Genomic DNA, 27,263 nt, shown 5'->3' with positions numbered 1-27,263 from the left:
GTGGTTCTTAGGCAGATCCCACAAGATTTAGGAGAACAAAAAAGAAAACGCCCAAGTAACTCTTTTTTCTAGAGTATGTAAATGTGGAGTATGCTCCCAGCATGCTAGACGCGCTAATTTTTAATATATAACGCTTGTGCTCCCTTGGGAGCATACTATACGGCTACTCCCTCGGCTAGATGACCTACTTTGGAGGATTTTTCAATCTGAAAATTTGGGATACACCTTAAAATCAATAGATCTAGATAAGTTTTTAAAATTTTAAGTTTTCAAAGACTTAGATCTCAATGTCAAGAAATTCGACAGTCTCCATTCAATTTTGAGATTTTTTTTTTTTTTCAAATGAAGTGCTATTTAGAAATTTGTTTTATTCAGGTCGTTCTATAAGTCGAAAAGGATACATCTCCAAATGTTACTCTTACATTGAGTTTTACCAAGGGAGTAAATGGGCAGAATGCACCCCTAGGAATGAATTTTTTTTTTTTTTTTTAGTGTTAAGGGTATGAAATATTTTGGCCTCAATTAACTCCGGACAACAAATTTTCCAAAATATTTAACTAATTTGACTCCAAGAACAGTGGTATTATTATGATGTAAGTAGCTCAACCATAAGATGACCTTCTTGATTTAAATTTTCTCCTTTAGATTAAATATGAGATCTTAGGAAGAAAGTCATAATTGTTTCATTTTAAATAATTACTCTAATTGAGGAACCCATTATACCTAGGACCAACCTGCATACATAAGGCCATAAATACAGCACATTTCCATCTGTCAAGGCATAGAAAAGTCCCTTGACCCTCATCGTTTTCTTCTTATTAAATCATAAAACCTTTTTTTTTTTTCTCCATCAAAAGATTCTGTGCTCCCTCAAATAAAATCTGATCTAAGAGTTCTTTTGGGATTTAGAATTTTGAGTTCAAGATTCACGAGAAGATTTGGCAAAGTTTTACACTGCTGTCTACCTAGCATGTACCCTCGTCTATCTGTGGTAATGTAGGGTCGACAAATGAGTACAAGTGCTTGAAAAGTGCATTCCAACTATTGCCTCGCATACCCTCGTCTATCTGTGGCAATGTAGGGTCGACAAATGAGTACAAGTGCTTGAAAAGTGCATTCCAACTATCGCCTCGCATTGTTAAGGCTTCATTAAAGCCATCAGATCCTCTTAGCCTGATCATTTGCTTCCTTTAATCTTTATTTTCAGACATGAATCAAAACAGCTTCATAGATTGGAAGGAGAATCCCATCAACAAGCAAAAACATGGAGGACATAGGGCCACATGCCTATTGCACAGTAAGATGTCCCCAACTCAATTTCTTATCTGTTGAGCCAAGCAAAAGCCAAAAGCACCTGTATTTGTACATTGCAAATCATAATTCTAAGAATCACTGTTAATGTAGTTGCTTAATTGGTTTTGTTTCATTGCAGTCTTAGTGCTGTCAGTGAATATTGCGATGCTACCGATGATAATGAACACAGTTACTTAGCTGCACGAAACCATGCATTTCGATCTTGCAAAGGCCTCTACTACCATGACGAACTTCATTGGTGCAACTTCACTCTTTGCTTTGTTCGAGGGGTTCCTCTCAGATTCATACATCAAGAGATTCAAGATGATACTCATCTTCGGTCCAATGCAGTTTCTAGTATGTTATTATTTTGAATTTTGTTATTTTCTCGCTATATCCCCTAGAGAATTTAATTAAATCAAGTTATGCACATCAAGTCCTTTTAACCTTAAAATTTGGATATTATGAAAAAATCTTCGTTTGCAGAAACAGAGTAAATAAGGATGATACCACCAATGAGAACCAGTTTTCTTGAAAAATTACTGGTCATTTTATTTGTTACCAGGAAAATGTGCTCAATTCGCTAAATTCTGGATAGGTATGAAACATAAAGAATCTGCAAAACTATTGAACATGAAAGAATACCAGTTTATATCTGACATACCAATTCCTACTTCAATAGCTTTTAGGTTCTGATTCATTTATAGGATAATATTGAATAGAAAATTCATATCAGCAATTAAATCCCAATTTAATATACCAGAGCATAGGTATTATGTTGAAAATTCTTATGTTAAACAAGACTCTTTCATATTGGTGTCTCTAACAGTTTGAGATGGGCTATAAGACAGTAACAAACATCAATTTATATTCTATGGTTTTGGAGGATTTGAAGATTGATTAGTTGTTCATGGTAATCATAGGGATATGGGATGCTTGCAGCTCAGGCACATTTCGGATTGCTTCGTCCACCTCCGTGTGACACTGCAAATGATGAAAGCAATTGCAGTCCTGCTGAAGGGGGGAAAGCTGCAATGCTTTATATTGCACTATACACACTGGCCCTTGGTGAAGGTTGTTTAAGGGCTAATATCCCTCCATTTGGAGGTGATCAATTTGATGAGAATGATATTGAAGAATCTAAGCAAAGGTCTAGCTTCTTCAACTGGTACACTTTCAGCATTTCACTGGGTGGTGCGATTGGTTTGGTTCTGATAATTTGGCTACAAAGTAGTGAAGGTTGGGCCTATGGATTTGCTACATGTTCCTTATTTATTTTAGTAGGCTGGATCGTGGCCGCGAGTGGGTTCCCCTTGTATCGCCACCAACGCCCGAGTGGTAGTCCTCTGTCAAGAATCATGCAGGCAAGGACCACCTCTCTCTGTCTGCGTCTGTGTGTGTGCGTGCACGCGCATGTACATGTGTGACATACATCTTTTCTGAAAGGAACCCAAGTGCGACAATGTATCGTTCTCTCAAGAAACACACACGGTCCTCTATCTTCTCTCTAACACATTCACAAGGACACATGTGTGACACACACAAACACATACCCTTTTTCTATTGGAACCTTTCGTTTCAAACTCAGCCCGTCCAACTTGGAATCGGCTGATCAAACCAGAACCTGGGTATTTTAAAAAAAATAAAAAATATATAAAACCCCAAAAAATAAGAGATTTATTTGTAAAGTACCTTTGAATAATTTTTTATCATCTTGGGAAAGATTGGAAAGTGTTTCGACCATGAATACTTATTTTTTACAGTTTTCCATCTTTTTTTAATTTTTTTTAAAATACCCCTGGCACAAATGTATTTTTGAAAATCCATTTTTCACTAATTTTCACCTTTATTTGGATGTCCCTTGTAAGTTAGGCTTTAAATATACTTTTCATTTTTTTTAAAATTTTTGGTATTTTTTTTTAATTTTTTAACATTTTTTGAACCAGTCAGGATATGTCCAATTAAGCTGGTTGAACTGGCTAATTTATCACGTGTTACACACTCTTCCACTCTCTCTCTCTTATAATTAAATACGTTTTTTAATTTAGGTAATAGTTGTAGCCATAAAGAATAGGAAGCTTGATCTACCTGCAAATGCTGAGGAATTAAATCATGGAAAGATTGTGGAGGATACGGTGGATATGGAAGGTCTGACTAACACCAATGATTTCAAGTAAGTCAGACAAATTGCCAAATATTTTATTTTTTTTATGGACCATGGCTATATTTATTTAAGTTTGGAAAAGGTTTATACAAGGTTGCAAACTTAAAACGTAGAATTACATATGCGTCTCAAAAATCCATCAAAAAAGATTGTTTTAATGTTGAAAAACTATCTAATTGATCATTTCGATATCAAGATTTATGAATATGCGAAAAAAAAAAAGATTTTAAGTACCAAAAGTGGTGCATCTTGCAACACATTATCTAGACCGTGCATTTTCAAGCTTTTCATATGTTTATAAATCTCTTTTTTTTAAGTTTAAAATTTTATAGTTAGATATGGAAATAAATTTTCGTATAATCTTAAAAAACTTTTATACCAAGGTATATGTTATGATAAAATTTAAAAGTACGCCTTCATTGGATGGTTTAAGGTTGCAACCTCATAGAAACCACAGCCTTTTAAGTTTTTTTTCTATCGCAATTCCCAATGCTTGTTGAAGATGAGAACAAAGGAGTCAAACTATGCTTTCATCCACCGTTAGTTCTCGGCATGGATGGTAGAGTTGAACTATCATACAACATGATGGTCATCTCCACCATCTGTCTAATGATCGGAAGGTGGATAACCTGCTTTTTGACTGTGCGGCATTAACATGTGTATGTGGTTTATTCAAAAGGTGTGGCTTTTATAAAATTTCCGCTTTAAATAATCAAGGTAAGGAACGCTTTCAAATCCTGTCTAAAGATGTAACATTCATGAACGAAATCGTTATGATGGCCTAAAATCTAATTTGACCTTTAATTATAAAATCTATAGTTTTAAAATTAGTATAGGTCAAGCATATTCATAAATACTTAAAAAGTTGAAAACTGACCGTTTAAATAAATATTACAACCTTTAAGCCTTGAAAGACCTCACGATGATCAAGTAGAGGGTTTTCTAGACTCAAGACAATATTTTCTATGGGCTTTTGAGGTGTGCTATACTTCTATAATATAAAGTTGATGCTTTATATAAACTTTTTCCTCATTAAATAGGGTGCCGTTTGTATAAAATCGAGGCTCTAAGCAATCAAAGTAAAGTGCACCTTCAAATACTATTGCGAAATGTGTTTCAATATTGGAAATCTTTGTGATATCCTTAAAATGTATTTTCATATCTAATTATAAAATTTAAAACTTCAAAAATAGTGTAGACTGGGCACATCAATGAAAATCTTGAAAATGGACGGCTCAAAACTGCATAACAAGATGCATTATTTCCAAAATTTAAAATCCATTTTTTTCTCATATCCATACATCTTGAGGTCGAGATGATCAATTGAGGATATTTAGACATCAAAACAACCTCTTCTAATCAAATTTATGAGGTGCACCCTAATTTGATCGTTTGGAGCTCCACACTTATATAAACGTTTTCCTTTAAAATATCACTTCTAAAGTTCTATAACTATGCCCCCAAAAACAAAGAGGAATTATATAAGGCATCAACCTTACACAATAAAAATAATATGTAATTAAGAAAAAGGTTGATCCTAAGCTGGAATATCTTCAAAATGATTATTTTAAAAGTGTCATTGAATAGATACAAAGTTCTAAAAAAAAATCTCGAACTTCGTAATTCAACCCATCCAATTTGACATTTAATAGGTGGAAATAATTATGAGCTCTTTATACAAAAGATAAATGGTCTCTTTATAGACAATCCCATACCTTAAAGTAAACAATGTTATCATACTCACAAGTTAAATTTGATATTAATTGTTTTGAATTCCTGTGAACTCGTATATTGTACTTTTTATTAAAGAATTAGATGTGAAATCAACAAATTAGATTTCTTCTTCTCTTTCTCAATGTTCTTCCATTTGGGATGTAGGTAATGTCAATACCCCACAATATCTCCAAAAGATTTACATGCTCATGGGGGAGCAAATTGACCACTGACCACTTGCTTCCCTGGGGAAAACCTACTTAGGAGTAAATTTTTTGGACCCAAAATTTTGTGTAACTCACTCATCATCCTGGCCACCAACCTAAAACAATAAAAAAGATTATGCACCATAGAAATGCTTGAGAAAAATCATGTCTCAGGATTGAATAGAGGCGTTGAGTTTTTGAATTATTAGGAATAAGTGTTTAAGCCTTTTAGTTCTTTCTTTTTTTATTTTCTGCTTTTTTTAAAAATTATTTATATGGTGATTGTATGGTGTTTCCAATGATCAAATGTTTCCAAAGATCTTTGATTAAACAAGACCAAAGGAGTGTTAGGAAACAAGAATCGAATGTAGACTCGAGCATTCACTTATCCAAATCACCTTGCAAATTCTGAGTGAATTGGACCAAATGTTGAGAAAAAGGAAAAACTCATAAACAAATAGAATCTCTCAGAACTAGGTAAATGCCAAGCCCTTATAGTGAACAGGTAGTTCACTAGAACCTGGATTTGTACAAACTGGGAAATTCCCATATCAGGAGCATCTAAACTAGGAACCCCTTGGCTCTGAGCTAACTTAGGAGATTCTGAGATAGCTTTGTGATTTTCCAAACACGGCTCCTAAATAGATGTTTTGCTCGACAAAGCATGTTTACAGTTTTCTCCCATGGAAGCATGACCTACTAATAATATGTTCTATAATTTACAAGTTTTATAAACCAAAAAAAAAAAGGAAACGAGTGGGGTGGCGAGTGGGGGAGTGGTTTCATGCAATGACGTCATTGTAATAAAACCACACCTCTAAAACATGTTAAGGATGATCCTTAATTTTACATACAGCAGTCTCTTCATCCTAATAATAATCAATCTCAAAAAGAAAAATATTCCTTGCACCATAAAATAAGTGAAAACAAGTACATCTCTAGTTATGAATATAGTCTATGTATTTTCTGAACACTAATATCAAGGCTTTTAAGAATCAAAATCAAGTTAATCTGCTGATGATAAGGCCATCTACAAATTTGGGGTCAAATGGACAAACCTATAGTCATTGTGATACAAAAAACAATTTCAGGGATCGTTTTCATTTTACTCTTTCTTCTTTCCTTCTGGTTTTTGAGATTTCTCATATCGATAAAAGAGAAGGTGTTTCTCTCTCCCCCGTCCTCTCTCTCTCTTATATTGACTAGGGATTGTTGATTGTGAGGCCCCAATTCTGGACGGGAAGGGACACCAAAGAGAACCTCCCTCTGCCCTTCCATCCCTTAGATAGATAGATCGAGAGGTAGGGCAGAGCCTTCGGTTTTTTCATGTTGTCACACACAAACAATTGAACAATGAAAATAGATAGCGGGTGACTCATCGAATTGATCGGGTTAATTAGGAATAAGGTTCAAATCTCTCAGTTTGTTAGGATGCCTCAGCTGCATACATCACTGCACTATTTATGGTGTCAATATATTTTGTTCTACTAACATAATTGATCATGCACGATGGATGATGCCACTTTACCCATACCCAATCAATTGTGTGGGCCCTACGAATGACACCACATGCACTATCTTTAAAAATAGAAAATTGTGAAAGATGTATATGTCTGGTTATTTTTATCTCCTTTGGCTATTTTTATCTCATGACTCTTTCTTGGATCACATACTATTAGATTTTTGGATAAAGCCTCAATTTTAACTAGCAAGAAGGGCAAGTTGAGCCCGTGCTCGGTAACTCAAGTTGAGGAGACAAAGATCATCTTTCGACTGGTCCCCATCGCTTTAAGCTCGATAATCTGCTATGTTCCTGTCACTCTGTTGCTAACACTAACAGTTCAACAAGGAAACACAATGAACAAGAAGGTAGGGAGGATACATATCTCTCCAGCATCCCTCTTCTTTATCCCTATAACCTTTCAAATGTTAATCTTATTTCTTTACGACCGTTTCATTATGCCTTTTGGCCGAAGGCTCATAAAAGATGGGTCTGGCATCACAAGCTTGAAACGCGTTGGGTTGGGCTACTTCACAACTACAATTTCAATGTGTCTGGCTGCGATGATTGAGAAGAAGAGGAAGCAAGTGGCCATTGAGCATGGTATGGTGGAGGCCACTACTGGGATCCCCATGTCTGTGTTGTGGCTAGGGTTCCAATTCTTTGTATTGGGGATTTTTGATGCAACTAGCTTTGTGGGGCTGTTGGAGTTCTTCAACAGTGAAGTCTCCAAGGGGATGAAGTCATTAGGCACTGCAATCTTCTGGTGCATTCTTGGTTTGGGATCTTTGTTGGGTTCATTTCTTGTTCATTTGGTCAATCAGTTCACTAGGCATTCCCAAGGTGAGGGGTGGTTAGGGGGTAACAACTTAAACAAGAATCATTTAGATAGGTTTTATTGGCTCCTTGCTCTGATAGGCTTCATTAGCTTTATCAATTATCTTTGGTGGGCTTTGCAATACTCATCTAGACAATTTTATACCAGGGTTTAAGTTGGTATGATGCTTTGCATTATGTTTTTTTTCTAATGTTCTTTTTACTCTTCTTCTCAAATATTCTCAGTCTTCTTTGAATATGGCAATTTAGGATTCAATAAGAGCACATGAATTTATGCAATTTCCATTTTTATTTCTTTTACCACTCCCTTAATGGAGTATTGTCATCAAGTCAAATAATGCTAATGGTTGTGAGACTACTTCCATACTAATTAATACATGCCTGAATTTATCCTTGCAATCAAAAGAAAAAAAAGAAAGAAGGAAAATAAGAAGAAAAGCGAATTGGACACTCAAGAACCAATAAGATATTTTAATTTGTAAATATCCATAGTTTAGCACCTACCCTATGATATTTATGATGAAACCCAAAGCAGCATATGATACAAATAAAGGTAATTCTATGACTTCTTATATTAAACTAAAACCATCTAATGATTAACAAGAACCCAAACAATGGGTGCGGTGATCTACACCCAAATATGTCATAAAATGATTGAAAAAGAACTTGCTTGTCGATTTCTTTTACAGACACCATTTGACACAGGTGACGTATGATTATTTTCAAAAGAAAATTGGATTATGAGTTCCCAAACATTCCTCGCATTGTCAAAAAATGGATGTTCAATCTTGTGATGGTTTTCTCTTTCATGCACGTACAATATGTGATCTGAATTTTATTTTATCGAAAAGTATGCAAAGAGACAATTTATTTTTAGCACAAGGAGGTCACAATCATTATTGTCCTTAGGATTTTAAATTAGGTGGTTGTGAGCATGTCATTGACTCGACTAAAAGTTAAAAAAGTAAAAAAAAATAAAAAAAATAAAAATTCTCGATCTTCATGAAACACCTCAAGCTATCTAATTTGACATTTAATGGCTATCAGTGATTGTGACATCCTTGTAGGAAAGATAAATGGTCTTATAGAATACAATCCCTTATATTGGTTGCAAGGTAGAAAAGATCACATCCCCAAAAATTTTGGTCCTAAAAATACTATTAGATGAGTTATACCCTAGGTAGTAAATTGACATATGCTCCCTAAGGGGCACGAAAACTTTTTGCAGCTTTATAATTATGGTAGTTGATTATATGAGGGGCAAGCTTTCTATGCTTCCCTTACAGCATAAAAGGTATATCCTCCCCTTTATCCAACCATCCATTCTGAATGGAGGGTTAAGATTGTCCCAATCACAATGTCACATCTCTACACTATTTTATTTTTAATTTTTTTTCTATAAACTATTTTGACATCAAATTTTGGACGTCCATTCCTCTATTAAACTTGCACTAACAAAAAATATTTACAAATTTTTTTTTCAATAAAATAAAATAACTAAAATACCCTTGATTATTATGAAATAACATCTCCATGAACATTTCATATTCTTCTAGCACTGTATGTTATTTCATAGTGAACCTTTGTGAGCCTTCATGAACCTTTGGGAATGGCATACCTACTTTGAAAACATTAAAATTATAAAATTTCAGGAGCATGCTTATGTGCTCATTTTTAATATCTAACACGAAATGAACTATAGAAGGGTCGTAACCCGGTGCTAGTTTCGCCTAAGCAAGGTCAGAGGAGGAGTGGGCTGGCCTTTGACTTATGCACAAACTGGCTGCTCTCATAACTCAAAATGACGCTTTTGCGCTAGCTACCCAAGCTTTTTACCGTAAGTGACACCCCTTCTAATACGAAATGTACTAGATACGATGTAAATTGCTCAACCCTAAGATGCTCTTATTAATATTTATTTAGATTAATCATAAGATTTCAAGACGAAAGTCGTCTCTTTTTATGTGGCGAATAAATAATCTACCAAACTTTAAAAACCCATTATCTTGAGGACCAAGTTGCATTAGGCATAAATACAACACGTTTCCAAGTGCCAGGCAGAAAAGTCTCAAGTCCTCATCATTCTCTCCTTATTATATTTGGTCCCAACCATGCTCTAGCACTGCACCTTCTAACCTAATCATCTTCCTTAAGGGTCTGTTTGACAAAATAAAATTTTAATATTCAGATTTAAAAAAATTGAATAAGAGCATTGTTGGCTTTTCATTTATTTGAATTATGTATTATTCTGCTATTCATTTTTTTGGCCAGTTTGATTATCTAGTCATATTTCAGAATTTTATTAGATAAGAACATTTTGAATATTTGGTCGACAAAAATATACTTTATTGATTTCTACTTGGAAAAGTCCTTCATGAGTCAGCGGGTGCAAGACCCTGCTGACTCACTAACATCCATCTTTAAGATGGACGTTGTAAAAAAATTCACATGGTTTTAATTTTTTTCTAAAAAAAATCACATTTTAGATATCAAAAAATTTATTTTATTTTTCATGTTAATAATCATCTTAACCTAGATCATGAATCCCTAAAATTTTAGATTAAAAATCCATTTCTAAGATGTTTTAAGAGGGTTGCATTAGTCTTTCTTTCATTGGTATTAGAGCTATTGATACTTAATGTCATTAGTTGTCTTTCTCTTTATTGAGTCTAGATCAAACTTAAAAATGAGATATAAGAAAGTTAATGACTTTTGTGATCACATAATACACCCATGGTTAAGAATTATTGGAATATTTAAACAACGAAAAAAAAGTACTATGCAGAATGAGTATTCTGGGCTATTTTGGAGGAGTGATATAAAGAAGATAATGATGCATTTTTCTATTGCATACTTCATTGATATTATGTATCTTTGCGAGTAGGATCTATCTACAAAACTTTAGTAGGAGATCCTTAGGGAATTGAGAGTTATGGCCTCATCAATGAAAGGTGTCAGTTCTGACCTTCCAAAATCTAAGAACTGTCCTTTGAGTTTCGTAATTTTTCTTACATATCATATGACTTTATTTCTAGCTAAACTTTTACTATAAATCATAAAATTGAGTCTAAATTTAAACAAAAATAGTTTCATCAAGAATTCCTTGTGGTTTGAAAGATATGATTTATTTATTGAATGGTGAGCAAGTGCTATTTTCTGCAACAAAAACTATTTACATAACTTAGAAGTCATGATTTTATTTCCTTTCTTAACAAAATGTTTTATGGTCCACGCTAAGTTTTTAAACTTGCATTTGAGTATATTTTCTAATAAAATTTATTTGAGAGAGAAATATCTACGGGAAGCGAGGAATAAAAATTTTGGATTGAAGGGAAGTCATCTTAAATTTTCTGCAATTTGGTATGGTGTTCATTGAGACATGAATATCTATATTTATCAAGCCTACTTAACAGAGGGATATGATGCTTGTGGAAACATCTGTGTTACTATTATGTATCTACTTTAAAACAAAATTTGTTTGAAAGGGAAACTACATGAGGGTAGAGACAAAAGATAATTTTATTAGATAGTATTCAACCTAGAATTCTGCAGTATGATTTATTTTATAATATGAATATCACTTATTTATTTCTCTAAAGAAATGTATTATTAGGGATTCACATTATGAAGTTATGATTTATTTTGATTCTACTTTTCAACACAAAATATTTTATGAAAAAATTCTTTGAGGATTGAGATAAACAAATTTTTTATTGAGAGATGCTCAACCTGATTTTCTACTGAAAAAATTGTATTATGATGTAAATGTTACTAAAATGATGACTCACTAAATGGTATGATTTAGGGATGGAACTGATCACTATTTGATGTTTTTGAGTCTATTTCAATACTTTAAAGGATTCGGAGATAAACTCTTTATGAGTTGAGAGATAACATATTTTTATCATGGGATTCTCACGTTCTATTATGCAGTAAATTAAAAGAGTTGTCATGATAAGACACATCTTTGGATTCCTAATTATAGAAACCTTTTTAGGGCCCATTTTAAAAAAATTTATAGTGTGCGATGAATATGGTTTATTATAGTAAACTTTAGAGAGATGTAATACAAAGTTAGCTATATATGACACTCTATATGAAGAGTTTTCGATCTACGAACATTATAAAGCAGAATAAACACAATACCTATAAAAATATTTGGTTTCTTCAAGATGAAGGGATACATAGAGAGACTTGGTGGTAGCAAAAAAATGCTAAAGATCAGTGGGAGAATCAAATTTGTGATATTTGAAATGATTGAATGAAGAAGAGAATTTCTTCACGATGTGAGATAGGGAGAATCCAAGTGCCGAAGAGATGGACACTTCGTGACATGTGAAACCAATGACCAATATATTATCCATCAGTTGTGTGCTCTTCCAAGATCACAAAAGCTTGTTAAACAAGCAAAAGCAATGAATTAAGAAAGCCCAAGTACCACATTACATAGTTTTGAGGTATGAAATCTATCTCACATTATATAGTAAGGTCATATACGGAAAGATGATTCAATAACTTTTTAATTTTACGTTTGATATGCTTTGATTATATTTTGGCTAATTATTTTATGAATATGTATGGAGTGTATAGACATTAAGTGATGAGTGCTAACAAATTTGAAAGAGCCGATTTATGAATATCAAGTATTTTAGTGTCTCATTATGCTAGAGTATGAACTACTTAAGGTAGTAATACACATGGAGATGTGATTTGATTAAGGGCTTTGAGCCCTAAGGATGAAATATGAGAGATAGATATGATTCATTCAAATATGTAAGCATGAATTGAGTGTTCTGATGAAACTCGATCTTAGTGACCATCCTCCCAATAATGTCTATAATTTGTGATGATGATTTCTTGATAAATTCTCCATATTTCTCAAAAAGGAAATACATTATCAAGGCTTTAATAATCATCCTTTAGTAATGCTTTATTTTAGATAAAATTATAAGATGATATATATGATTTGTTTTTGTGGCCATGAACTTGATTTGGTAGGAAATTAAAGGTGAATGCGATAAAATGATTTATAAAAACTAAGCATGTATTTTAAAATTAAATTGGATGATTTGATAAAAACTTAATTCGATGAATATGGTTTTGAGAAAACCACATAGTCTTGCAAGATCTACTAGGTCTTTATGAAAATTATTATAAACCGCAATACTATTATCTAAATATTGCTTGTGAATGCATATATATATATATATATATACACACACACACACACACACACACACACACACCAAGTCAATAGTTTTTTTTTTTTATTAAAGAGAAAAGCATTGTGTCTTGAAGGTAGTTATAAAAATGGGTGAAAAATTGTCATGCACTGGTTTTTAATTACCAATATGCATTGACCCATGTTTCTAGTTATTTAAAATCCTCGATTACCTGAGACCTTGAACCATAGGGAATGTTGTAGGAAGGTCATTTTGCTAAGCTTCCTTGACACATGTTGTGTTGATTAGATAACTTGGTTTGTATGGATTTACTACTAAGATGACTAGTATGGTTGAACCTTTGTAGTTCATGAAAGTTTTGCATATTGTGAAATGAACGAGTATTGAATTACTTATTACATAAGAATATTGAGAATGTATATGTCATACATGTAATAATTGAGTGGGAGCTGCTACAATCCCACATTTCTTTTAGCTGCTTGGAAATTAAGATATATAGATGCAAGCTATCTGACGAATTCAAATGATGCGAAGTCTACATCTGGATATATGTTTATACTTGGAGAGGGTATAATTTCTTGGAAATCAAAGAAACAGGATTTAGTAGAATTATCTACCATGAAGGCAGAATATGTGGCATACTATTTGGTTGCCAATGAGGTTGTATGGATTAAGAAATCTCTTAATCAACTTGATTTTCACCTTATACGTTGTGAGACAGTAATGATTTTATATGACAACACGACGTTGATATGTATGTCAATGGAGCCACGATTCCATAAGAACTCTAGACATATAAAATCATGCTTTTGTCATCTGAGGAATGATGTGAGATTGAGAAAGATCAAGATAAACTAAATATTCTAGTGGAAGCACCTGCTAATATTTGACAGGCCAGATGGAGCAACAGACTATAATGTTGTTCACCCATAGAACCAGATGTGTGGTGTTGGTTGTATGGCTATAGATGAGAGCTGCTTGTTTGAAGAACTCCTTTGAGCTGCTTCTATAAGTCATTTTGTAAAAAGGTTGATGACGAAAGCCATGATTAATGTATTGAGAGTGAATAAATGAAAAATACTTGAGAGATAGATTGTAATTGGGAGAGAGCGATGGGGATGAGAGAAAGTGAGGAAGAGAGAATGCAAGGGCTCCAAAGGCCAAGCAGGAGATGTTCAGAGAGTGTGACCATTAAAAGCTTTATGAGTATTTGTAAAATGAAGTGATATAGTGGAACATGAACTCAGTGAGAGTGTGGTCCCTCGTGAACCATGCTAAGCAAACGATGTTTGTTGATACCATACTGAGCTTAACCAGTCGGTTGGAATAAACCTATATTATATGGGCATAGAAAACTATCTGATAAGGGTTCTAATAGGTTATCCCTTGATGAGGTCGGAGTATGCCTGGATGAGTGAGCCGAGGGACAGTGTGACCTTAGTGTGTGATGGTGGCCTTCATAAACGGGGGCCAAAGCTTCATCCGCGAGCCATTACACGGCATACATAATGAAAGCCGTTTCGGGAAAGCGAACCACCTTTTAGGGTGAAGCTTATGCATGTGTGAGAGATACCCCTACGCATCATATGATCTATAGTTGCATCAAGTCTATGTGACCTTGATACGTCTTTAGGGAAAAACCTGAAATCCACAAATTGGAATTACGACCTCTTAGCTCATATGGCTAGACTTTGGTGACCCACTAATGAACCCCTGCATGGACTATGGATAATGGGAAACGCTAGGTCGGTTTGATACAATAAGTGTGGATCGTAGTCCAAAGTTGACGGTGGAGTGCCCCATTGTTTATTTATTTAATTCCTAAACCATATGAGTCATTTTCCCATCTAATGAATTTCATTATGTTTGTTTTAATGATACATGATTTTTAGAATTATTATTTGAAGTTTTCTAGATCTCTAGATATTTTATTTATCAAATTTGGATTTATAAAAGCAAATATATTGATTTTAGATTGATTTAAATATTCAAATTTGATTTTAGGGATTTTTAAAAATCATATAATTAATTTTAATAATTTTAATATTGCATGGGAGGCCCAATATGTTAATAGACGCACCATTGCATGTGGGTGGGGCCCGTGAAGTACCACCTAGGGTGACACATCCCAGCCTAATGAAACTTTCCTTGTGTTAGTTCAAGCTTTGGCTTGAAGAGAAAGCTTTGAAGTGTTTTAGAAAGATTTTGCCTTGAAAAAGCTTTTAAAGGATTTTTGAAAAGCATGAGAAGGCTTGTACATAATTTTGGCACCTCAAGAGACCCAAAGGGGCACACCTACTCTCTCATCTTGGATATTTCTCTCATGGTGGTTCTCTCAACCCTCTCATGATCTCTCATCTCATTGAGGTTTTAGACTCTAGGGTCGTGGTAGAAAAGAGAAGTATTTCTCTCAAACTAGATTGCTAAAAGGATTCACCTAAGGGTTTGGAGATGATAGCAGCACTTCGTAGAGTCATGACTCCATTGTATAAAGAACTCAAAACCGAATTTTGGAGAAAGAGGTAAATTATGGTAACATATGGAGATACCTTGATTATGTAGTAGACTAAACACCTAAAGCTTCATTAGAAATTCAAGGCAATTTTTGGCAGCTGAAGACTGGTGTGTGTTACCTGAAGAAGTATCCAAGATGGTTTTGGACATGGATTGAGCATTTTTCAGGGATTCAAGAGAAATATCCATTGATGCTAAAACAATGGTCATGGTGAGTGGGTTTGGAGTGGGAAAGGCAGTTTTCATGAGAGAGCTTTCACAGGTTGTTGAGTACTGAGTGGAATTGCCAGCCGATTGAATAAGGGAGGGAAGGGCATTGGGAGATTTTGGCTTGGGTTAAAAAAAAACAGAGTTTTGGTCTTGAGTAGGGGATATTCCAAGTGTTTAATAAAAGGTTGAGGTGGTTACTATAGGTAAAAGGTAAGTAAAAAAATCACCATTTGTTTGAAAATTTTCCTATGAGATAACTCTTTTCTACCGAAGTTTGAGTGAATTTTCAACCTATAGGGGAGAGAGGGGTGATGAAGGAGGAAAAGTTAAGAAAAAATATATAAAAGGGGTGTTAGGAGAACGAGACTTTGACCAGTACCATCCCGAAATTGGATTCGGTCCAGATTGATTCCCATCCAGATTGCAAAACGTTGGTGTTATAAATACTACTATAACAACATACACTTTTATCGGATCCACGCATTGCCATTATATTTCATTACAGTTAGGATTAACAGAGCTCCGAAGCTCTTTGTTTGATAGGAAAAATGGAAATATTTTGACTTTTTGCCCAATTCGAGGTAAGCGTTCCAATGTAGTTTTGAAAGTTAAAAATAAAATTTTGAATTAAATGTCATAGCTAGGAATTTTTTAAAAATAATTCAATTTACATGATATATTATCAAAAGTGTATTATAATGGGAGTACTTTTCTAAAGGGAAAGTATATAATGAGACCATTTACCATTGGTACAAGGTGGTGACAATTGATCTTGACCACGGGCTATAATATTGGGTGGCTGCAGCTATTTTATTGATCAAGCTCAAAGTCCAATGAGTTTTTCTTGAACTTTGTGACACATCCAAGCCATCAGATTTCACATCAGATGGTTGTAAGTAATTGTGACCTCCATGTATGAAAAATAAATGGTCTCATTGTATAAAATCCCTTTCTAAAAGTCGCATGGCTATGTTTTACCGAATTGTTAATACCAATCAGTTTTCGATTGCACAAACGGGTCACCCAGGCATGGGCCTGGTCGGAGTTATCCATAATCGGTCTGCGATAAGAAAAATATAAAACAAATCTCAAAAAATATAAAAAATATATTTAAAGTATAATTAAACAAAATACATCCAAATGAGATTAAAAAAAAGGATTTGGAAAAATCAATTTGTGCCCGTTATTTTAAAAATAATAAAATAATAATAATAATATAAAAATAAGTATTTGTATCAAAATACTTCCCAATCTTTTCCAAAACAATAGAAACATTTAAAAAACTTATCCGGCCACAGCCAATGGTTGGTTCCGAGTAACCAGGCTGATTGAAGTAAACGGGCCGGTTCCGATTCAACTCGGCTGGGTTGTCGAACATTAATACCAATACATTACAATAACAACAATAATGGTGAGAGAGAGAGCTCTTGGCTGATAGTGAAAGATAGTGAGAGAGACCTCTTCAAGAGAGATGACGAGTCATATGTTCATGCGAGACAAATAAGAAATGGGAACAGAAAATATTCTTTATTATTGATGCAGAATGGATTCAGTATTTTTTATTCTTTACAAATTTTTGTGGATTTTTTTTTTTTTATGAGTTTGTTTTTTTTTTTTTTTTTATTTGGGTTAAGTTTTTAGAAATATAATTAGTATGGTCTTTTTTGTTTAGTTTGATAAATACTATATTTTAGGAAGTACTTTTTTTTAGGTGGGATAAGTCCTTTTTTTTTTCTTTACATGATTTACTTTAGGAAAGTCTGGGTTTGGTCTTTTATGATAAGGATGTGTAAGCTTAGTCCTATATGATAAGAGTGTCGCTTATTGTTTGAAAATAAAAGGTAAGTTTTTTAAAAAGTAATCATTTGGAGGAAGAAAAGTTTGAAAATATGAAGGAGACATGTAGGGGTAAAGCTTGAGGTGAAAGAAAGTTTGATCTTTTGCAGATCGTGTAGAGAGAAAGAGAGTGTGCTCTTTTGTGGGTTATCTTTTTCTTCCATCTGGTGCTTGTGGGAGAGTAGTCGAGGACTCGGATCTGAACATTTTGCTGTCTTCTTGCTGATTTCTTCTCTTATTTTTTCTCTCTATCCGTAAATTTTCAACTGCGTCAATTAATTTCTCAAAGCACATTTTTCCATAATCACATGCCTAGTAATTCCATTTTCCCTTAGTGGAATCCACCTTGTTTGGAAGCATGCGAACAATAATTACGTGTAAACGGGGACTTCTATTAAACAGGAGTCCAACATTGCACAGTCCCTCTAATTCAACTAGCTCAATGATACTCATTCTCGAATGTAAAGTCAGTTCGAGCTCCTGTCCATCCGTTCCCTCAAGTAAAACCCAGATCAGAGAGATTTATATGAAGGACCCGGTTTCTATAAGACCAAGCTAGTGTTCGCAAAATCGAATCGGAACAGTTAACCAGATATGAGGTTGGAAGCAATTTAACCGACCTAATCGGTAAACTAGTTGATTCAACTATTCTAGCCAGGCAAGTCCCGGTACAGTCAAAATATTGTTGTAAAAATAAAAAAAGATACAAAAAAATCTACTAAAATATGAAAAACATATAAATAATGATTAAAATAAAACACTTTCAAATAAAGCTGAAAATTGATGAAAAAAATTGATTTTAAACGTGCCTAAGGGTACTTTTTAAATTTTTCAAAAAAGATGGAAAAATATAAAAGTGAGTACTAATGACCAAAAAAATTTATAATCTTTACCATAATGTAAAAAATAGATTACAAATCATATTCCTTATTTTTGAGATTTTATATACATTTTTTGAGTTTGTTTTTAAAATACCGGTCGATCATCAAAACCACCCTAAATCAGACCCGGCCAGTGGACGGTTCTGATCGAACTTGGTGTTTACTGGTTAGATCGTATAGTTTTTCTAACATGGGGCCAAGCCCGCATATGTTGAAATGCGGGCCTATTAATAAATTTATTTTTGAGATGGATTTTTGGACTTAATTTTTAAAGACATGTAATCTTTAACATGGAGATCATGAATATGAAAAAATAAATAAAGTTTAAAATCGAAAACTAATAATTCTAGTAAGAAAACATTTTAAACGTTAGTTTCTATTGGTTTTAGATCGAACACCTACTTGCATTCATCTTTAAGATGGATTACACTTTTTGGACCGCATATGTAATCATGCGGTCCAGCTCGCATGAAACAATTTTCCTTATAGAATTCTTTTTCTTTTTGAAATGTAACCTCTTGAACGTGATGACAAAAAAAAAAAAATATGAAAGAAAGAAAATCAAATCGGATTTTATATGTACGTGAAAATATAATATCCCAATATTGGACAAGGACGGTTCGATGCTCAGATAATAAGATGCAAGTATTGAACTACAAATTTAATTCTTAAAAATTATTATTAGATAATTTTTAGCTGGATCCAAAATTTCAGATAAAAAGTCTCCCAAGTATTTCTTTTACCCGACATAATAAGTGTACAGTATGCCCCCACGGGAGCATACTATTTGTGCCCTTATCGTAAATTCCCCCTAAGAGGTCGTCTAGATACCTAAAAAATATATTGTCTGTGAAATATATTACTGGCGAAATACATTATCTGTAAATGGATTATTACTGTTTGGATAGTATTTAGATACAATATGGGAAATACATGTTTGGCTATGTCATGAAGAAATATGGGAAATGTATTAAATATTTTACCAGCACTTGTCTATAAATTATCATTTCTTTCTTTTTTGTCACAAAATTTTACTGAAATACGGAATTAAAGCCATCATCACACCATTCCAAAAAGATTTTCTAATAATAACATCATCACCATTCCAAAACGATTTTCTAATAATAACTTGTACCATTCTAAAGTCATAATGACATCAGTTCCTACTTATTTTGCATGCCTTTTAGCACTTACATGGAGTCACATGTCTTCTAACATGATTAGGCTTTGGTTTCAACATCATAAGCCATTGGAATAATATGATTGGAATAACATGATTTTATTGTTATATGCCTTATTTTTATTTATTTTTTATAGAAGTCTTTCAAATGTCTCTTTATATAATTTCAAATAAATAATAAATTTATGATACCAAATTCAAAATCTTTATGGTAGTTAAAAAATGGTAAGAAGTTTGATTAGTAAACTAGAAGGTTTGATAATTGCAGTAGAAAATTTTGAGTCATTAGAGGAGACTAAAGAAGTATCTTATTTCAATTGATGGATGTGTGTGCAAACACTTATAGATGGACTTTAGAGGGAAAGTAGAAATAGATGTGCCTACGAGAGAGAGAGGGAAAATGGCGCAAGAATGGATGCTCATATGAGAGAAGGAGAATGGCTGGAGATAGAGGATTTTTTTGGGTAATGGATTTAGCTATTTTGTACATAATAGATTTCACCGTATTTTAAAGAAATCTTGTGTAAATTATTTCTATTTTTTAACAATTAAAATGTACTCAAACATGATAAATCTCATATTTCCTTGTAATAGATTTTCAAGTAACCAAACTAGGCCTAAACGTCCAAGACTTAGTTCATAGTCATTTCTGTGTTTATGTCTAATATGTAACAGACAACCCAACAAAAAGATCCCAAGATAAAGTGTCAATTAAGCAAAACACAACAAAAAGATCAAAATATAATATGTCAATTAAGCAAAACGCACATTTCAAGTTCGTCGACTCCAAAAATTAAAAACAAAATAAAAGCAACCCATGATGTACACTATTGCACATTTGGTACACGTGAAAATATTTTTGTGAAAGTATTTTCACATGAAGAATTCCCCATCTAATTAGGTGCGGGAGTTCTTATGCCAATTAGGGTAAAAAAATATAGGTGCGGGAGTTCTTATGCCAATTAAGGTCCAAAAATACATTGAGACCAATTGGTGTGAAAAAAAACTCCCACGTTTAATACTATGGAGGAGTTCTTTCCCGTGAAAATACTCGTACGAAAACATTTCATGTGTACCAAACTGCACCCATAAAAAATATCAACTCGTAGAAAAAGCTGTAAAGAAAGCCCAAGGGATATGATTTAGGCACATTTCAACAGGCCATCATCATACTGTGCCATTTCATTCCTTCTCTCCCTTCCCTCATCCCAGGCCTTTTTTGCATCTTTTATGTGAGGCATATCCTCTGGCACTGCATCTCTTTACCCTCCCATCTTGACATTTCCAATTTGAGTTATTGATTTTCCTAAGAGAAACCGTTTCATTCTTCAGGCTTCGTTCATAGCCATGAGATTTACTTTGAGGCTTATCCTCTGCATCTCTTTACTCTCTCATCTTGACATTTCCAATTTGGGTTATTGATTCTCCTAAAAGAAACCGTTTCATCCTTCAGGCTTCATTCATAGCCACGAGATTTACTTAAACTGATGCTTCTCTCCTTTGGAGCATCTCTTAGGAAGCCATGAATTCTCCAGGACTCTTAGATTGGAAGGGAAACCACATTGATAAGAAGAAACATGAAGGAGCCAGGGGTACATGGTTTGTGCACTGTAAGCATAAACTGAATTCAATTTGTATCTCTATTGAAGTAAAAGCCTTATATAATATTCCATCTTTTATATTAAATAGCATAGTTCTAAGAGCCAACATTAATAAGTTGCTCATGTTTATTTTGTTTAGGACAGTCCTACAGGCAACAGTGAGCATTCTCTCATGGCAAATGTACTAAACTTAGTCACTTATCTTAAGGAAATCATGCATTTCGATTTAGCAAAGTCATCCGCTACTGTTACAAACTTCATTGGTGCAACGTCTCTCTTTGCTTTGTTTGGAGGGTTCCTCTCAGATGCCTATCTCGAATGATTCATGATGATAATCATATTCGGCCCCATGGAGTGTCTAGTTTGTATTTTCTTGGCTTTTCCTTTTATGAATATTCGGGGAATTGTGTTTAGTTTGGAAATCAGGATGAATCTTGCTTAACTTCATCTCCCTTTTGGATGCCTATTCAATCTATGGACTTTGCTGAAGCTTCCTAATTCAAATTTTGGAATGATACTAGCTAAACTTGCATGAAATTCACATTCCTTCACGTAGGGATTTGGGTTGCTTGCGATTCAAGCACACATTGCATCGCTTCGTCCTCCTCAATGTGACATTGGGAATGATCAGATCCATTGTAGTCCTGCTGATGCGGGGAAAGCAGCCATTCTCTATGTAGGATTGTACACGGTCGCATTGGGGGAAGGTTGTTTAAGGGCTAATGTAGCATCATTTGGAGGTGATCAATTTGATGAGAATGATATAGAAGAATCGAAGCAAAGGTCTAGCTTCTTCAACTGGCTCACCTGCAGCATCTCCTTGGGATCTGGGATTGGAGCAGTTTTCATTGATTGGATACAAAATAGTAAGGGATGGGACTATGGATTTGGGGCATGTTCCTTAGTAGCGTTCATGTTGTGATCGTGGTGGCTAGTGGGTTCCCCTTTTATCGTCACCAGCGACCAAGTGGAAGTCCTCTTGCAAGAATCTTGCAGGCAAGGAACACACCCCTCTCTCTCTCTCTCTCTCGCACTGAAACTATGAATTGTACGTACAGGTTCTAGTTGTATCATTGAAGAATCGGAAGCTTGATTTACCAGAAAAAATATGGAGGAATTGCACCATGGAGGATATGGTGGGTGTGGTGGTTTCAAGTGAGTCAAACAAGTTATACACTCTATTATTTATTTGACTGGCTCTTTTTTTCCGTTTGTTTGAGCTTTAACAAAGAACCAATGCTAACACTTTTCTAAGGTAATTTTGCTAAAATGACATAACCACCTCAGGTTATTACTAAGGTGGTCATCTCAATAGATTTTAATAGGGTCATGGTAACAAAATGCTGGAAGGTTAATAAATTCCAATCATCGCATTGGATGGTGATGACAGAGAGTAATATTAAAAAAAAAAAAACTAATGGGGAAGAGTGCAATTGAAGCAAGTAGATGTCTAGTGTGATGCACTTTTACATCCCAAACAAAATTATAGTTATCAAGACCGGACTAGACTAGGAGGTCGGACTCTTGGATCGTCAACTGGTGCCTTGGTTAGTTTAGTGGAAATAAATAAATAAAAAAAACGACAAAATTAAAATTCGATCAGTTTTGGATAGTTGGATTAACTGGTTTTAACCAGTTCGAACCGCCTAACAAAATTATTGGTATTAGACCATACGTAAGTTTGATCATTGGTCTACATTGGTCTAATACAACACTGACCAACACTATTGATGGGATTGTACGTGATCCCTTTTAACATGTTGATGCCATCATTATATGGTTCACTTTGCCTTCCTCCTTTTTGTCCTACTATTATTGGATGCTCATCCCATTTACTCTATACATGGGTTGTTATTACACTATCTCAAAGAAAAACTAAGGCATCAAATCCATGAATAGTGGTTCCTATCACTTTGGGGTTTTGACGGACCGTGTCTACTGCATAATACAGGTCAAGATTATTAGCATTTGAGACACAAACAATGTTAATTACTTGATTTTGTGTGTTACATTGCCAATCAAACCCAATCAACAATCGTCGAAATGTCTACATATATTGTGTGAACCTGTAACAGATACATTCCCTTTAGAAACTGCTGTCAATTCATAAATTTCACAGCTCACTTTATTATTTTGATTTGTTTTCTTCTTCTTTTTCTTTAATCTTATGCAATCAAATTCTTGGATAAAGCTTCAATCATCACTGGCCAGGAGGGTGGGTGGAACCTATGTTCAAAAGCTCAAGTTGAGGAGACAAAGATTGTCCTTAGAATGATTCCCAATGTGATAAGCTCAATTATTGGTTACATCCCCATCCCCCTGTTGCTAACATTCACAGTGCAACAAGGCAACACCATGAACACAAAGCAAGGCAACACCATGAACACAAAGCTGGGGAAACTGCACATCTCTCAAGCTAATTTATTTGTGATCCCTATAATCTTTCAAATGACAATCTGAGTTGTTTATAGCCGATTTTTTGTACCCTTTACCAGAAGGCTCATGAAACATGAGTCCGGGATCACCCACTTGCGATGAGTTGGGGCGGGCTATGTCTTGATCACACTATCCATGTGCATGGCTGCTTTGATTGAGACGAAGAGGAGAGAGGGTGGCAATTGACGATGGCATGGTGGAAGTCTGTGTTTTGCTTAGGGTTTCAATTCTTTGTGGTAGGGTTCTCTGATGCTTTCACCTTTGTGGGATTGTTAGAGCTCTTCAATAGCCAAGCCTCTAAAGGGATGAAGTCATTGGCCACTGCAATATTTTGGTGCACACTTGGTATGGGATCCTTATTGGGCACATTTATTGTTGATTTGTTATATAAGATCACCGGGCACTCTAAAGGTGACATTGGCGGGTTGGGTGGAAACAACTTGAATAAGAACTATTTAGATAGGTTTTATTGGCTCCTTGCTATCATATGAAAGAAAGACTAATGCTCACGAGAGAATACATATTTTTTTTTTTTTACTTTTTTTTTTTATTTTTTTTTCTTTTCTTTTGGCAAAAATCAATTACAAGTAGTTTTATTAAAACAATTCTTGCTTCAAAGAAAATGAAACTAATAAATCTAAAATCTTAAAAACCTTGATGTCATTAAACCAATTTTATTTAAACAAAGAAAATATCAACAATTCTTATGCTTGGGAATATAAAAACAATATAATTAAATATGACAAGAAACAAAAAGAGAGTATAGAGATTACCTCAACCGGGCTTATTACACCCCACACCGAGTCACCACCATCCTCCGATGGCACGGGATCAATAATCAACCTTCAATCTCAACCGAGAAAACAAGTTTAGGACAAACCACACCAATAGAACAAGAACCCCTTTGATCACAAACTCAAACCTTAGGTGAATTCACTTAACAACCTAGTTTGAGAGAGATGGATTCTCTTTTTGCTAAACCCTAAAACCTTTAGCCATAAATCCATAGTTGAGAGATAAGAGATAGAAGAACTATATAATCTAAACCCTTAAGTTCTTTCACAATATGGGAGAGAGAGATTAAAGATGAGAGAGTAGGAGGTGCCCCCCTTTTTGGCTTTCATGAGAAAGAATTTGACTTGTGGGGTGAGAGATTTGAGCCATCGATTCCATAGATAGGTCATCAACATTATGGCAGGTGCATGAACTATTTTCTCATTTCCTAAACCATTTTCCCATCAATATAAATTAAATAAATTAAATAAATTAAATCTAATCAAAATATTGTGCATACCATAGAATAGCACAAGTCTACTCGAAGTCAATATTTAGTTAATATCTTCCAACCATATGGCCACATGCCATATCACCACAAAAATAGGAAAAAGAATAAGGGTGGGGCATGCCTATAGTTAGCAAATCGGTGATTAATCGTCGATTTTTAAAAAAAATCAGAGTTTTTTTTTAAAACATGAAAAACGGCGTTTTTTTGAAAAGTTCGTAAAAAAAAAAGCGTTTTTTTCATAATAACGTTAAAAATACGTTTTTTTTTAGAACAAATTAAACAGCCCCAAAAAACCGTATTTTTACTTGTATTTTTTTTAAAAGACAAACAATTTTTTTTTTCTAATATGTGTAATTTTTGAAAAAACATGTTATATCCAAAAAAAAAATTCTAAAATGGAAATTTTTATCCCCAATTGATTTATGTATTGTTAGGGTTTATTGTCTTAGGGTTTATGCTAAAATCACATTCTTCTTCTTCAAAACCGCATTTACAGTTTGAAGGTATGATTTTTTTTTTTTTTCTTATAAAGTTAAACATGTAAATTCTCAGTAGTTCTTTTGCAAAGGAAATATTGTTTGCTTGTAAATTATTGTGCAGAGGAAATTATTGTGTATAGAAATAATATAGATGCAGAGTAAACAAAACCATATAGATCGAAAAACCGTATTTCTGTGATGAATAATCTATCAGACTGTTTAGAAATTTATGGACCCCTTTTGTTCAAGAATGTCAATGGATACATTAATTTTAGGGCATCCCTAAATGCATACATTAAACCTTCTAAGTGTTAAAAATAGCAATATACATTAAAAGACAAAAAAAAGCTTTTGCTCCTCCAAATTACAGAAATATACATTAAAAAAAATATATAATCAGACGTTTTTGTTCAGACATATACATTAAACCTTCAATATTTAGGGCATCCCTAAATGCATACAAAAACTTCAAAGAAAAAAAAAAACTTAAAATCAGCAAACCTAATTTCATGCTCCTGTAAATATCATAATCTTCATGCTCCTGTAAATTTCAGAAAAAAACTCCATTCAACCACAATCTTCTTGCTCCTGCAATTATAAAGAAAAACTCCAAGAACTCCATTTCATTTTCTCTCTTTAACAGAGAAAAACCCCTTTCAATTTCTCTCATAGAGAAAACCCCCTTTTTATTTTCTCTCTCTAATATAGAAATCCCCTTTCATTTTCTCTCTCAAATAAAATCGCCATTTCATTCTTCCCCTTTCAGCTCTAGCCCATCCTCCCCTTTCAGCTCCAGGCCTCTCCTTGTTTTCAATGAAGCAGCGATTACCCATACTCTCCAAGCATCTTCCTGCTTTCAGGGATACTTGTTTTCAATGAAAACAAAGAATATAAAGTATAAAACCTTATTATTAACGATAGTTATAACGTGACTAAACCATGGTTAAAGTATTTAATGGAAAAAAAAAGTGTGCCTTGTTTTTGGTATGTTGATATTTGCTAAAGCATTTTAGTAGATTTCGGTATGTTGATATTTAAGTAGATTTGATATTTGTTGATATTTGATTGCGCCTTTTTTTTTTTGGGTATGTTGATATTTCAGTAGATTTGATATTTGTTGAAGTATTCAATGTGAAAATTTATATGGTGTATGTTGGGTATGTTGATATTTAAGTAGATTTAATATTTGTAAAAAAAAAAAAATTCATTTTTTTGAGTATGTTGATATTCAAGTAGATTTGATATTTGTTGAAGTATTCAATGTGAAAATTTATATGGTGTACTTTTTTTGGTTTTTTTTATATGTAGGTGTGATCTTTGTTCAATTATTTAATGTGAAAATTTATATCATGTTTTTTTTTTTTTTTGGAGGTATGTACTAAGTAGGTATGATGTTTGTTAAAACATTTAATGAAGATATTCATATGGTGTGTTTATCATGAACTTATTATTTTATGTTTTATAAAGACCATGAACGCCTAATGTGTGTATACTTATATATTCTTTTTTTTTTAATTAAAAAACAGGAAAGAAGATACAATAGTTAGGTCAAAAGATCCATTTTGGGATTATTGTGAAGAAAGAGGACATAAATTATATTGCAATTTTTGCAATGAAGGATTTTCTGCCCGGATAACAAGATTCAAATATCACTTATCAAGAGAACAAGGGAATGATATAAAAGCTTGTCCTCAAGTACAAGATGATGTACAAGCTATAGCTGTTTCTACGACACACGAGGTTCTTCTAAGCATCCAAAGAATAAGAACAAAATTACATCATATGTTCAAAAGGTTGGTCAATGTTCGATAAACTTAGGTACCTCTACTACCAGTTCCTGTTTGCAACAAAGTTCTTTACCGTCATTGTTGAATAAGAGAAATAAAGATTTTGTTGACAAAGAAGTTGCTCGTGTATTTATTATAAATAATATTACATTTAATG

The 27,263-nt window shown here is 33.7% G+C and overlaps 1 protein-coding gene and 2 long non-coding RNA genes across 4 annotated transcripts; 2 read left to right on the top strand and 1 right to left on the bottom strand.

The window, feature by feature from the left end:
• Positions 1-880: 880 nt before the first annotated feature.
• Positions 881-26,319, bottom strand: LOC148781750 (uncharacterized). 2 transcript variants are annotated; one of them, XR_016058461.1, is made up of 2 exons: positions 24,329-26,319; positions 881-1,354 (listed from the first exon to the last, which is right to left on the bottom strand). It is a non-coding gene; the product is annotated as an uncharacterized LOC148781750 (long non-coding RNA). The 2 variants fall into 2 exon arrangements; XR_016058462.1 differs by lacking the exon at positions 881-1,354 and adding an exon at positions 20,233-21,126.
• LOC110006891 (protein NRT1/ PTR FAMILY 4.3-like) lies at positions 1,209-7,993 on the top strand. Its single transcript, XM_020664727.2, has 5 exons — positions 1,209-1,297; positions 1,433-1,650; positions 2,217-2,657; positions 3,342-3,466; positions 7,056-7,993. Exons 2-5 carry the CDS (start codon positions 1,504-1,506, stop codon positions 7,867-7,869), a joined length of 1,527 nt encoding a protein of 508 aa, XP_020520386.2. The 5' UTR covers positions 1,209-1,297; positions 1,433-1,503; the 3' UTR covers positions 7,870-7,993.
• LOC110006886 (uncharacterized) lies at positions 20,688-26,183 on the top strand. The gene is made up of 2 exons (XR_016058460.1): positions 20,688-21,128; positions 21,264-26,183. It is a non-coding gene; the product is annotated as an uncharacterized LOC110006886 (long non-coding RNA).
• Positions 26,320-27,263: the final 944 nt, after the last annotated feature.

Source organism: Amborella trichopoda, chromosome 6, assembly GCF_054954075.1.
Source record: "Amborella trichopoda isolate Santa Cruz 75 chromosome 6, AtrichopodaSantaCruz75HAP2 v2.0, whole genome shotgun sequence".
NCBI classification, from domain to species: Eukaryota; Viridiplantae; Streptophyta; class Magnoliopsida; order Amborellales; family Amborellaceae; genus Amborella; species Amborella trichopoda.
Note: the sequence above shows the minus strand (reverse complement) of the source record. Positions and strands in the feature narration are given on the sequence as shown.

Bases quoted from the DNA above. Each gene is read 5' to 3' on its own strand.
- LOC110006891 (XM_020664727.2), top strand. From the start codon at position 1,504: ATGCATTTCGATCTTGCAAAGGCCTCTACTACCATGACGAACTTCATT. The intron at 1,651-2,216 runs GTATGTTATTAT...TGGTAATCATAG, and splicing joins TCGGTCCAATGCAGTTTCTA to GGATATGGGATGCTTGCAGC. The intron at 2,658-3,341 runs GCAAGGACCACC...TTTTTAATTTAG, and splicing joins CTCTGTCAAGAATCATGCAG to GTAATAGTTGTAGCCATAAA.